This window comes from Pristiophorus japonicus, chromosome 10 (assembly GCF_044704955.1).
Source record: "Pristiophorus japonicus isolate sPriJap1 chromosome 10, sPriJap1.hap1, whole genome shotgun sequence".
NCBI classification, from domain to species: domain Eukaryota; kingdom Metazoa; phylum Chordata; class Chondrichthyes; family Pristiophoridae; genus Pristiophorus; species Pristiophorus japonicus.
In genome coordinates, this window is record NC_091986.1 from 104,108,246 (window position 1) to 104,121,485 (window position 13,240).

Here is a 13,240-nt window from a genome sequence, read left to right on the forward strand (position 1 = left end):
ATTTTGTAGTCAACAGCCATTCAATCAATTTTTAAAATGTTATAGTGAGGGCGGGGGGAATTGCCCTCCGCCCCATTTCGGGCGGATAATTCGAATTATTTGAATTATTACCACCCGGTGGGAGGCTCTTTAACTGTGACATCGCCTCAGTTGGGGCGGGTTCGGGTCGGAAGCAGGGCGGTATCCATCATTCTGTGCTGAACATGTCAGCACGGAAGTGATGACATCAGTGCGACACAGACGTGCCGCGTCACGCTGACGCCGTAGCAACGATCCTCCCCTTCAGTTACAGGGTAGGGACGCTGTGAGGCCTCCGTGGCACCCACTGGGCCACCAGGGAAGAGTTTGGCTGGGCCAAGAGGAGGTGCCGGGCTGCCTGTTGCACCGCCCAGCCACTGGCCGCTTTGCGCCTCGCGAGGCTATCAGAGGCACTGGCCACGCTCCCGCAGGGCAATTTCCCCAGCGGGGCAGAAAAGGGGTCGCCGCCGGGCAGTAAGAGGCTGACCAACAAGGGGTAGGAGTATCGGCGGGGCGGAAAGCCGGCGCGTGGCGGAAACCTGAAAATGCATAAAATGATAAAACACATTTGCTTCTTCATGCTCATTTTTTCCACAGACCATTATATCTTTGATCTAGGCTCTGACCTACTAAGAGCAATACCATAGGATATCCACAAAAACAGCATGATAAAAGCTGTATACTTATTTGGAATAAGTATGCTCAGGATTTTTAAAAAATAGAGCTTTGTTTGACAGAACAGAATTACAGTCTCATTTCAAGCTAGTTAAATTTGCAAACTGTGTGATGGTGGATTCAGACGGCAGGGGGAGGTGGGGTTAGGTAGTCAAGATCTTATAAAGCAAACTTAACAGTATGTGGGATTACGAGAAATTCAATATGGCCAAATGTAAGGTACTGCATAGTGGAAGTAAAGATTATGCATGCGTATTACAAGGGAGAAGATGGAAAAAGACATATAGAAGTGTTAGTTGACTCAGCATTCAAAATTACTATACAGTATGACATGGTAATAAACAAAAAAGAAAAAATGTTGTGTTACATTGTTAAAATAAATGGTTTGACATCCCCACAATACATGCTGGTGCTGTGCAGTGCATTGATCAAATCCAAACTTTTAGAAATGTCAATATGCTACATGGCATATAAAGTGAACGAAAATGTCTTTAGAATTGCTAAAAATGTCATACCCACCTCAATCTTGATTCGACTATTATTTAAAACAGAACTAACTGTAAAAATAAAACAAACACCTTCACTAACAATGATGGAAGATATTACGAGAGATATTTTAATCTGAGAAATTTCTCGTTTAAGGGTTGAAAGTCTTTTGTGTGCTACAATTTAAATTAAATAATTTACATATTAATCTGACAGAAACACATTAGCCAGTGTATTATATATTAACGCAAAGAGGAACTTCAAGCCCTTTGGTAGAATGCCAATATCAATAAGAGAATACAATTGTTATTTTATATTTTAACAGTTTCCTGGGAATTGCATGTTACAGACTAACAGAATATGCAGAATTGTGCTGCATCACTCACCTGGTATAGTAACTGGTACTTTGAGATGCTTCCCACCATCTACCTCTTCAGCACCATGTGGGTGTATAGAGTAAGGCTTGGAAGCTAAGTTTTTAAATATAACCATGATAATGTCACCAACCTCTGCTCGGATGACTGGACCTAGGTGCATGAGATCATACAACAAATTAGTTTTATTTAACCATCAGATGCAAGCACAACTCACAAGGGAGACCTTCAATAAGCCAAAATCTAAACCCACTGCCAAATTAATCTTCCTATCATAGTTTTACTTTGGCAACAATTCGTTCATTTGGTGATATGTATCTTTCCTCCACAGCAATCAAAGCTCCCATTTGGAAATCATTTTAATGCTCCTTCACAAAGCCATTGCACCACCTTGGCTCAAATCATTCCATATATATCCTGTCAGTAAAAAATAAATTCACAAAATAAATCTGACAATCTTCCTACTGTTTTGGACCATGTTTTCCCTTAAGCCTACTATGGTTTGTATCCTAGCCTCCATCTTGTCCTACAATGCCAAGTAATTCTGAAGTGATTGTCTGATGATTTGCAACAGGGGCCTTGTCTGAATGCACTTGATAGAGGGCCATTTCCCCTTTATGAAGAAAGTAGAGTGAATGAAAGCTTTCTGCATGCCATTTTATGAAAGGTAGCCCGGGTTTCAGAAGGTACTTTTGAGAACAGGTACACAAACAAGATACTTTACCAGGTGAATCTTCCACTGCTTCTCTACATGTCTGGCTGTGAGTAGAGGACTACTTGCAGGAGAAGGAAGGGGGCATGAAGAATACTGTGGTACCACCTGCACTTTTCTGGTAAGTTGTAGATGGTGTTCAACATAATGATGACAAGGTGACTGCAACTGGGATACATGCTTATTACAGTGCATTGTGTAAAGCTATGACTGCCTTCTATTACCTTGGCTTATCTGGAAAAGTTAGTTAACTTCTTTCAGTATTAGGTTGCTGTGCAGGGCTTGCTGGAGGTAACACCTTCTTCCACTAAGCCTGAATCATGCCCTTCATGGGCCTGTTTCTGCTAGGGCCAAAAATCTGGGTCTTCCTTTGCTAGATCACAACTATACTTCAACTTAAATGTCTTTCAGGGTTTGGTGCTGCAACCAGTTTAATGCTGTGAGGCACTGGACTATGCTCCCTCCCAGAAATGGGCTCCTTATAGAGGCCACTAAAAGTGCTAGAAAACCATCTTAATTACTTAACAAAGGTTCGCAGACAGAAAACTGCACTGATTCTTGATGGTGTAACATTGTCTGATAGAAGTTCTATTATGTCTCTACTTCACCAGTAAAGTGGCCAAGGAAGAAAATGCAGGCCTTGTCAGCAGGTTTATGACCACCATTCTTAATGAGGCATCTGCCTGTATGTGGAAGTGGGATAGCTAAATCAATTAGTTTCATTTTGATGTAGATACTGCAACTATAAACTAGAAAGTATTTAGCCTCCAAAAATGTATTTTCATTTTAAATCTATGAAGAAAAAAACATTTGTGTAATATCCCGATTAATGAACATCAGAACGCATCTTTAGTTTGTCATCCTAAAGACTGTAAGAGACAGTTCATGTGTGAATTAGCTTTTTATTCAGTACCCAGTATTTCCAAATGTTGTTCTTCTGGTAACCTTATTTTCTGCGTGGTAAATGTTCCATCTTTAAACTCCCTGTAAACAACCTTTTTGTACTTTGACCCGATTTTACCTTCCCCTGTGCCAACAAACACATGGCCATAACTAAAAAAAAAGAAGTTTGACAATTAGCAAATCTCTTTTTGGTTACAATCAAAATTTCATCTGCTGCACAGTTTTATTTTGTGAAAGCTAAAAATGCAATTTCAAAATAACTTCAGAAAAACACTATTTAGAACATTATTCATTAAACATTCTCTCATAAATATTACAACTTTATAGAGCCAGAAAAATGTTCTATATGACTGAGAAATGTTTATAAATGCAGAAGCCTCTGAATATATATTTAGGTTTATAATTTAGGGTTGAAATTAACAGCAATATTACATGTAAGTGTGGGGTCTACCTCTCCAGCACAGCTCCCAATCCCATGATCATCACTGTACTGTCAGACTGTTGTCTGATATTAAGTCGTCAATGAGCCGAACTTGCTCCTACTTGATTTGGCAAAACCAAAGCCATCCTGTTAACTAAAACCGCTGGGGTGGGTTAAATTGGATAACCCCCCTCCCCCAAAACTGACTTGGGGATTGCGATGGCCAATCATTGCTAAATTGGTGCTATCTGCTGATTTAATGGATTGCTACATGCAGCCAGTGCTACCGGCGCTGTTCAATGGCTGCACGCATCAGCGAGACATCTGAAAGAAAGTGCTATTTAAAGGCAGACTGCCTTCTTAAAGGGGAGGTGCAATATTGTTGCAAGAAGTGGTGGGAGTCTTTTGTGAAGTGAATCTGTACTCTAATACTTTGAAGAATGGCTCACCATGGGCCCAAGTTTCGGGTGGAGTTGCTCCTAGTTTTTTGGAGCAACTAGTTTAGTTTGGAGTATGTTAGAAATTGCAATTCTCGGATATTAGTTTGCTCCAGTTCTAGTGAGTTAGTTTAGGTTGGCTTTAGGTAAGGTATTTTTTTTTCAAAAGGGGGTGTGTCCAGCCACTCAGGCCTGTTTTTGCAAGTTTCGACAGCGAAAACTTACTACAAACTAACTTAGGATGGAGTAAGTGTCCACTTTTGTAAGTTCTAAAAAACCTTACTTAGAGTTAAGTTTAGTGCAGGCACAGCCAGAGACGGCGGGTGGGAAGCATTAAACACAAAGGACACATCAACATCACAACAGTGGGGGAAGGGAAGTTAGAGGATTTTTCATAAACACCTTCACAACATCATTAAAGAAGCAAAGTACATTTAAAGCACTAAGCACTAAACAAAGTACAAAAAGTAATAAGCAATTAATTAATAAAAAATAGAAAGGAACCCTGCACCTAAAGCACCAAGACCAAAGTAATAAGCAATCAATCAATAAAAAATAGAAGTACTACCTTTATGTGAAGGGAAGGTGTCTCTGTCAGTGTCTCGCTCTGCAGTATCTCCTTCTCTCTGTATCTGACAGTGAGGGTTGGGAGGTGTGTGTGTGGTGTATGTCTGTGTGTATGTGTGGGGGGGGGGTGTGGGGGAGTCGGAGGGGGTGTATGTGTGTGGAGGGTGGGAGGGGGTGTGTGTGTGGGGGGGGGTGGGAGGGTGTGTTGTGTGGGAGTGTGTGTGTGGGAGGGGGGGGTGTGTGTGTGGAGGGAAGGGGGTGTGTGTGTGTGGAGGGAGGGGGGGATGTGTGTGTGTGTGGAGGGAGGGGAGGTGTGTGTGTGGAGGGAGGGGGGTGTGTGTGTGTGTGTGTGGAGGGAGGGAGGTGTGTGTGTGGACGGAGGGGGTGTGTGTGTGTGGACGGAGGGGGGGTGTGTGTGTGGACGGAGGGGGGTGTGTGTGTGTGGAGGGAGGGGGGGTGTGTGTGTGTGGAGGGAGGGGGTGTGTGTGTGTGTGGAGGGAGGGGGGGGGTGTGTGTGTGGAGGGAGGGGGGGGTGTGTGTGTGGAGGGAGGGGGGGTTGAGTGTGGAGGGAGGGGGGGTTGAGTGTGGAGGGGGGGGGGGTTGAGTGTGGAGGGAGGGGGGGTGCGTGTGGAGGGAGGGGGGGTGCGTGGGGGGGGAGGGGGAAGGCTGGAAGGAGACATCCCTGCTCTCTCCTCCGGCCCTTCGATCATTGAGTGCCCCCTAACTCACGCTCCTCCATCCCTTGCCACGCTCCCCCCTCCATCACTGTTGCCACGCTCCCCCCCCTCCCCGCCCCGGTACCCACACTCCCCCTCCATCCCTAGCCAGGCTCCCCCTCCATCCCTGTTGCCAAAACTTCCCCCACCGCCCCCCACGCTCCCCCCCCCGGTACCCACACTCCTCCGAGCCATTGCGCAGGTGCGCATGCTCCAACGCATCTGCGCAACGCTGCCAGCACTGACAAGAAGGCATGATCCCTAGCCCCACCCCCCTGCATGCTGCGATTGGCTTGCTCCTCCCCAGGGAGACTACGCCATGCTACGCCACGGTCCAGGAGGACCAGAGAATTGCTGCAGAATATTCCGGCGCACCTTCGAGCCCAGGCAGGTCACGTAAGTCTCGGAGGTGCGCCGTTTTCACCAAATGCCGAAACTTGGGCCCCATGAGAGAGCTCCTGCACCAAGCTTTTCTAATGGTACAGTGGAGGCCTTGGTGCAGGAGGTGGAGAAGAGGACAGATGTCCATGATCCGCAGGGCACTGGAGGCTCTGAACATATGATGCGGAGGCAAATGGAGGAAATAGGGCAGAGGTCAATACCAGGAGTGCAGCTCCAAGAACACGGATGCAGTGCAGAGATAAGTTTAATGGTTTGACGAGTTGTCAACGTGAGTTCAATCTTCAAATGGCACAATGATATATCCTACCAACTGCATCACTAGCCTCATCAACTGTTCAATTTGCTGAACCCCCATCACCCACCTACCAACAATCTCGATCAATCAGTATCAACACTTCAAATCATCCTCACACACTTAGCACTGTTGCAAGCCACATACTCACAACTTACAGCTCACACACGCTGGCAGCTATTCAACAGTGATAGCCACATCACCGAAACATACTCACTGACATACTTCTTTCTTGCAGGAGAAGGGGTGCCTAACAGGAGGCAGCAGCAAGAAACAGAAGGAGGACAAGCAAGCCTGCATGCTTTAGCACCCATGGAGACAGGGCTGGCCATCATGGGAAGGGGCATTGCTGAGGCTGTGGCCACTGGTTACACAGAGCGGGTCGATGATGAAGATTTTTGCATGGCTAATCCGCCTCGTATCTTCCCACTTCTCCTTTTTTCCTCATCCTACAATCTCTTCTGACTCACAAGTTGCAGATGGTGTAAGCACACAATTCTTACTCTGTTCTGTCCCTCACCACAATCTAACCTTATCCCTTTTTCATTTCAGATATCCAAAAGCTGGGAGCTTCCCGGACAGAGGAAGAAGACGTTGATGATGATGAGAAACTGTCACCTGATCTTACTCTTATAGCCACCAGCTCAGAGACGACACTGCTTGTTTTCTTGGTGTGTTTTTCATTCCTGGGATGTGGGCATCGCGGACAAGGCCGGCATTTATTGCCCATCCCTAATTGCCCTTGAGAAGGTGGTGGTGAGCCGCCGTCTTGAACCACTGCGGTGTGTGGTGAAGCAACTCCCACAGTGCTGTTAGGGAGGGAATTCCAGGATTTTGGCTCAGCGACGATGAAGGAACGGCGATATATTTCCAAGTCAAGATGGTGTGTGACTTGGAGGGGAACTTGCAGGTGATGGTGCTCCCAAGCGCCTGCTGCCCTAGGTGCTAGAGGTCACGGGTTTGGGAGGTGCTGCCGAAGAAGCCTTTGTCGAGTTGCTGCAATGCATCTTGTAGATGGTACACACTGCAGCCACGGTACGCTAATAGGGGAGGGAGTGAATCTTGAAGGTGGTGGATGGGTGCCAATCAAGCGGACTGCTTTGTCCTGGATGGTTTCGAGCTTCTCAAGAGTTGTTGGAGCTGCACTTATCCAGGCAAGTGAAGAGTATTCCATCACACTCCTGAATTGTGCCTGTAGCTGGTGGAAAGGCTTTGGGGAATCAGGAGGTGAGCCACTCGCCACAGACTACCCAGCCTCTGACCCGCTCTTGCTGCCACAGTATTTATGTGGCTAGTCCAGTTCAGTTTTTGGTCAATGGCGACCCCCAGGATGCTGATGGTGGAGATTCGGCGATGGTAATGCTGTTGAATATCATGGGGAGGTGGTTAGACTCTCACTTGTTGGAGATGGTCATTGCCTGGCACTTATGTGGCATGAATGTTACTTGCCACTTATCAGCCCGCCTGAATATCGTCCAGGTCTTGCTGCATGCGGGCATGGACTGCTTCATTATCTGAGGAGCTGCAAATGGAACTGTGCAATCATCAGCAAACATCACCACTTCTGACCTTATGATGGAGCGAAAGTCATTGATGAAGCAGCTGGAGATGGTTGGGTCTTGGACACTGCCCTGAGGAACCCCTGCAGCGATATCCTGGGGCTGGGATAATCGTCCTCCAACAACCACAACCATCTTCCTTTGTGCCAGGGACGACTCCAGCCAGTGGAGAGCTTTACTCCTGATTCCCATTGACTTAAATTTTCCTCGGGCTCCTGACTTGTGCCTTGTAGCTGGTGGAAAGGCTTTGGGGAGTCAGGAGGTGAGCCACTCGCCACAGAATACCCAGCCTTGGTCAAATGCTGCCTTAATGTCAAGGGCAGTCACTCTCACCTCACCTCTGGAATTCAACTCTTTTGTCCATGTTTGGACTAAGGCTGTAACGAGGTCTGGAGCGGAGTGGTCCTGGCGGTACCCAAACTGGGCATTGGTGAGCAGGTTATTGGTGTGTAAGTACCACTTGATAGCACTGTCGACAACACCTTCCATCACTTTACTGATAATTGAGAGTAGACTGATGCGGTGATAATTGGCTGGGTTGGAATTGTCCTGCTTTTTGTGGACAGGACCTACCTGGACAGTTTTGTACATTGTCGGATAGATGCCAATGTTGTAGCTGTACTGGAACAGCTTGGCTAGAGGCATGGCTAGTTCTGGAGCACAAGTCTTCAACATGACAGCCGGGATGTTGTCGAGGCCCATAGCCTTTGCTGTGTCCAGTGCGCTCAGCTGCTTCTTAATATCACGTGGAGTGAATCGAATTGCTGTACGTTAGAGGATAATTTAGAGGAAGGATCTGTATGTGGTGAGACATCGAACAACCGTGCGCAGGAGCCAGGGTGGAAAGGATAGTGCAGGTGCCAACTTGCTGGATGGCGAGGTCACTCCCTAGTTCTGCTGTAGAGGACTCACACGATGACTTTGATGGATCAGGCTACAGATGAAGATTGATTGGTGTACACAACCCAATGCTTGGTGCAATGAGAAGCCTGCTGGAAACCTTGCACACGATGTCAAGGAGCATGGAGGAGTCCAGCACCAACTTGGCACAAGGATTGGTGCAGAGCTTGGAGCCCATCCTTTCCAATGTGGAACAGGTGGTCATGACCATTAGCACACCTGTGGAACCCACCATCAGGCAGTGTCTAATGACTGAGATCACAGCTTCCATTGCAGCACAAACAGCTTCCATGGAATCTTGGACTGCTTTCTTCACAACTCAGACTGCTGCGATGGAAGCTAAGACTGCTGCCATCATGGATCTGGGTGCCACTGTTGAAAGGGGTTTCCAGGGTATCACATTAGTCGAGCAATCTGTTCTCCAGTGATCACTAGGATTGCTAAGGCACCACCACAGGAGAGTGGCAGTGACTCAATAGAACAGGAACCTGCTGTCCTCTGTCAGGATGACAACATGCCTGCTCCCAACCCTGCCCAGGATCACATACGTTTTATAAACTGCAATGTTAACCCTGTCCTGTCACCTTCAAACATTTGTGCACAAATACACCCAGGTGGGAGTGTTTTTGCACCCCATTTAAAACTGTACCATTTAGCATGGCTTGTCTCTTTTCATTCTTTCTACCAAAATGTTTCACCTGACATTAGAAAAAAATGACCAATCATAGAGGTGAATTAAAGAGAGGCTCTTAAAGAATGAGTAGTGGGTGGAGAGATGATAAGGCGTTGGGAGAGAATTCCAGAGCTTGGGGCTCAGCAGCTGAAGGCACAATGGTGAGGCAAAAGAAAGGGTGTTGCACAAGTGGCCGTCAGAGAGAGTGTTCAGGGAGAGTGCGGTTCTAGATCAGCAGGAAGTTATAGAGATATAGAGGGGTAAAGCCATTTAAACACAAGAATGAGAATTTAAAATTTGATGCATGAGAAGACAGTGAGCCATCTAGGTCAGTGAACACGGGGGAATTAGGTGGCCGGGACTTGATGCGGGAGAGGATACAGGCAGTAGAGTTTTTCATGAGTTGCAGCTTATGACGGGTAAAGGATGGAAAGCCGTCCAGAAGAGAATTGTAATAGTTGAGTCTGAACATGATAAAGGCATGGATCAGGGTTTCAGCTGCAGATGGTGGCAGGCAATGACACAGAGATGGGCTTTATGATGGAGAGGAATTGGGGTTGGAAGCTCAACTTGGGGTTGAAGAGGACACTGAGGTTGCAAACAGCCTAGTTCAGCCTGAGACAGTGGCTAGAGAGGGGAATGGAATCAGTTCCATGGGTACAGAGTTTGTGGTAGGGGCCAAAGACAAGTACTTTAGTCTTTCCAATGTTTAGCTGGAGGAAATTGCAGCTCAGCAAAGACTGGACAACCAGCCTGACAACGCAAAGGCAGTGGAGAGGTTGAAAGAGGTGGTAGAATGGCAACACTGGGCGTTGTCAGTGTACATGTGGAAGCTGACCCCACGTTTATGGATGATATCACCAAGGGATGGTATGTAAATGAGGAAGAAGAGTGGGGCAAGCATAGATCCTTGAGGAGGGAAGAAAAGCCATTGCTAGAGATGTTCTGGCTATGATCAAATGCTCAAGGGTTGAACCAAGCAAGGGCTTTCCCACTAAAATGGATAACAGGGGAAAGGTGTTGGAGAATGACGGTGTGGTTGGCCATGTCAAAGGCTGCAGAGAGGTCAATGGAGGATAATGCACCACACTCAGAGAAAATGTCATTTGTGACTTTGCTTTGGGTCGTTTTGGTATTGCAGCAGGGGCAGAAACTTGATTGGAGAGATTCAAACAGGGAGTTGCAGGATCCGTTCCCATCTTTCCTGCGAGACAACAACACATTCAAGTATTTTGAAAGGAAAGAGAGATTGGAGATGGGGTGGTAGATTGCAAGGAGAGAGGGGTTGAGAATGGGTTTTCTTGGCAAAGGGAGTAATGATGGCAGTTTTGAAAGGAAGGGGGAATAGTACCCGTGGAGAGGAAATCACTTACGAGGTCAGCTGGCATGGAGTGAGAAGGGAAATTCATCAACAAGATGTGTTCAGAGAGGACATGAGCAGAGATAGGAGAGAAATTAGAGAAAGACGTGGGCCAGAATTTATGGAGACTCGTCGGGAGCGAGGTGGCCCGGTAAAGTGCAGGCTTTCCCTGCATGCTGTAGAGTTTTAACAGGCAGCTACCCCGCCTGAAAGGCAGCCTGACTGACAGACTGGCTTCCAATCGGGTGGGAACGCTGGACAAGTGGCTGCAACCCCAGGTAACTTTTACAAATCCTAATGTGGAGCTTCGCAACCAGGAGCAGAAACTGAAAATTCCCAGTCAATTGTAATTTTATAATTACAGGCAGGTTACCGAACATGTAACCATTAATGGCTAGAAAATAAAAACATGTTGGTGGGAAGAATCATTCCACTGTTTCAGCACAAGTGGACCTTAACATTTCACAGCATATTTGAGTTTTCTATTTTGATAAATGAATGATAGATTGGTCCCACCTTTCCTCTTTGGTTGTATTGAGTCTTTCCAGCTCCCAGCTCCTGTCAGGAGAATAGTCCCATTCCATCTCCACTGCGGCAATGTAGTATGTTCGGATTGTCCCATACACCTGGTCCGGGATACTTTTATTGCAGTTTCTAACATGATACATTTGTTTCATTCCACCCATGTAGTGATCAGCTGTTTGGCAGATGACCTTAAACGTACCTGAATTAAACATTTTAATTCAAATCTTTAAGAGGTTTAACTGCAATGAACTTTGAAAACTATAGTCCTATTAAGCTTCAAAGCCAGAATTGAGACTATAAAGCTGTGATTCTGTTCCATTTCCCCATTCCCTCATCCTTGCACTCACTGGTTGAATTCTCAAAATATCCATTCTGCTCAACACAATTTTGACTTAAGAGCAGTCAAACCTTCAGATATATACTGTGCTTCGGTTCCAGGCCTAATATCGGTTTAAATTTGAGGTACATTGTACAAAGGTTTGCGTACAAGGCCACTATAGAACCACAGAAGGAGGCCATTCAGCCCAACATGTCTGTACTTGATCTTTGCTGGAGAAATCCAGAACTAATCCCACTGCCTTACTCTCTCCCCATAGGGTGTTTCAAATATTTAGCCAATTATCCCGTAAAGTATTACGTTCAAATCCACATGTAGCTGGATCAACGGTGATTTTAACATGCTGTTAGCAGTGGAGGTGGGAGGAGGGAGAGGGAAGGACTCTTACCAACATCATCTGGCTGCATGAAGACAGTCATGGAAGTATGAGGAAACAAAGTTAACACATCACGGGTGGTCCCCCTCAGGTGGATTGTGTTGCCTTGAAAGTAAATTCCATGCATGTCGATTTCAGTGCCAAGTCCAATCAAATGCCATGAAACATTGTCACCCTTGCACATCTCTAGTCCAGGCAGGTTACCGAACATGTAACCATTAATGGCTAGAAAATGAACATTATAAATCAATTATTACACAGAAAAAAGTTTAATAATATTTACTACTTTAAACATTCACTATCAGAAACCACAGATATTAGATTGTAGTGGTTGGTGAGTTAATGTAATGTGCCAGAGTAATAGGAGATCTGTACATCGCCACAAGTATTTATGATCCCTGGTCATGGCATGAGAGAGACACAGAAAGACTTGCCTTTAGGTCCTCTCAGGAAAGGAGTGAGAACTCCTTCCGCACTGGAAACAAGCATTCCACAAAGAACTGGTACTTCCCAAAAATCACCTGCGAAATATATTCAATTTCTTGAACATTTATCTTTAATAATTGTTATAAACCTTTTTCATAATTTAAAAAGATTAAAATATAAGTCTGAGTAGAGTTGATGTTAAACATGCCCAACCTGTGCAGAGCAGCAAGCCAACTGAATGTTGAACTACATAGCCAAATCAGAGAATACAAGTCTGCGGAAGTCCTGATCAAACTCTATAGCGTTCTGGTCAGCCCACACCTTGCATATCACATCCAATTCGAGCTGAGACACAAGAGAAACATTCAAGCATTGGAAGCAGTGCGGAGAAGAGCCATGAAGCTGATCCCCAGGGTGATGAGTGGAAAGACTGGAGAAATTTAGGCTTTTTCGCCTGGAAAGAAGACATCTGAGAGATGATCTTAAGACTATTGAGAAAATTGAAAAGGTAAATCTGGAATATTACTTTAGAGTAGAACAAGAAGACATAAAAGAAAAAAGACTTGCATTTATATAGCGTTTTTCACGATCTCAGGACATTCCAAAGCACTTTACAGCCAAGTACTTTTGAAGTGTAGTCACTGTTGTAATGTAAGAATCCCAGCAGCCAATTGCGCACAGCAAGCTCCCACATACACATAGCCCCAATGTGATAATGACCAGATAACCTGTTCTTTTAGTGATGTCGATAGAGGAGTAAATAGTAAGGATAACTCCCCTGCTCTTCTTCAAAATAGTGCCATGGGATCTTTTACGTCCACTTAAGAGGGCAGACGGGGCCTCGGTTTAACGTCTCACCTGAAAGATGGTACCTCTGACAGTACAACACTCTCTCAGTATTGCACTGGAGTGTCAGCATAGACTTTTGAACCCACAAAGTTCTGACTCAGAGGTGAAAGTGCAACCAACAGAGCTATGGCTGACACATAGTCCTAAGTCCTAAAATTAAGTCTTACTAGTTTAAACTTATCAGGAAACATATCAGAAACAATTGGATGTTGCTATGGGGGCACTTTAGGTG

At 45.7% G+C, this 13,240-nt stretch overlaps 1 protein-coding gene across 2 annotated transcripts in view; it reads right to left on the minus strand.

The window, feature by feature from the left end:
* Positions 1-13,240, minus strand: part of hephl1a (hephaestin-like 1a) — a 146,878-nt gene that overhangs the window by 28,684 nt on the left and 104,954 nt on the right. For both annotated transcript variants that reach the window (XM_070891980.1, XM_070891981.1), the window contains exons 11-14: positions 11,746-11,958; positions 11,012-11,219; positions 3,179-3,318; positions 1,566-1,706 (exon numbers count right to left, since the gene is read on the minus strand). In XM_070891980.1, coding sequence (XP_070748081.1) covers positions 1,566-1,706; positions 3,179-3,318; positions 11,012-11,219; positions 11,746-11,958 — 702 coding nt within the window. The remainder of the gene's footprint in view (positions 1-1,565; positions 1,707-3,178; positions 3,319-11,011; positions 11,220-11,745; positions 11,959-13,240) is intronic.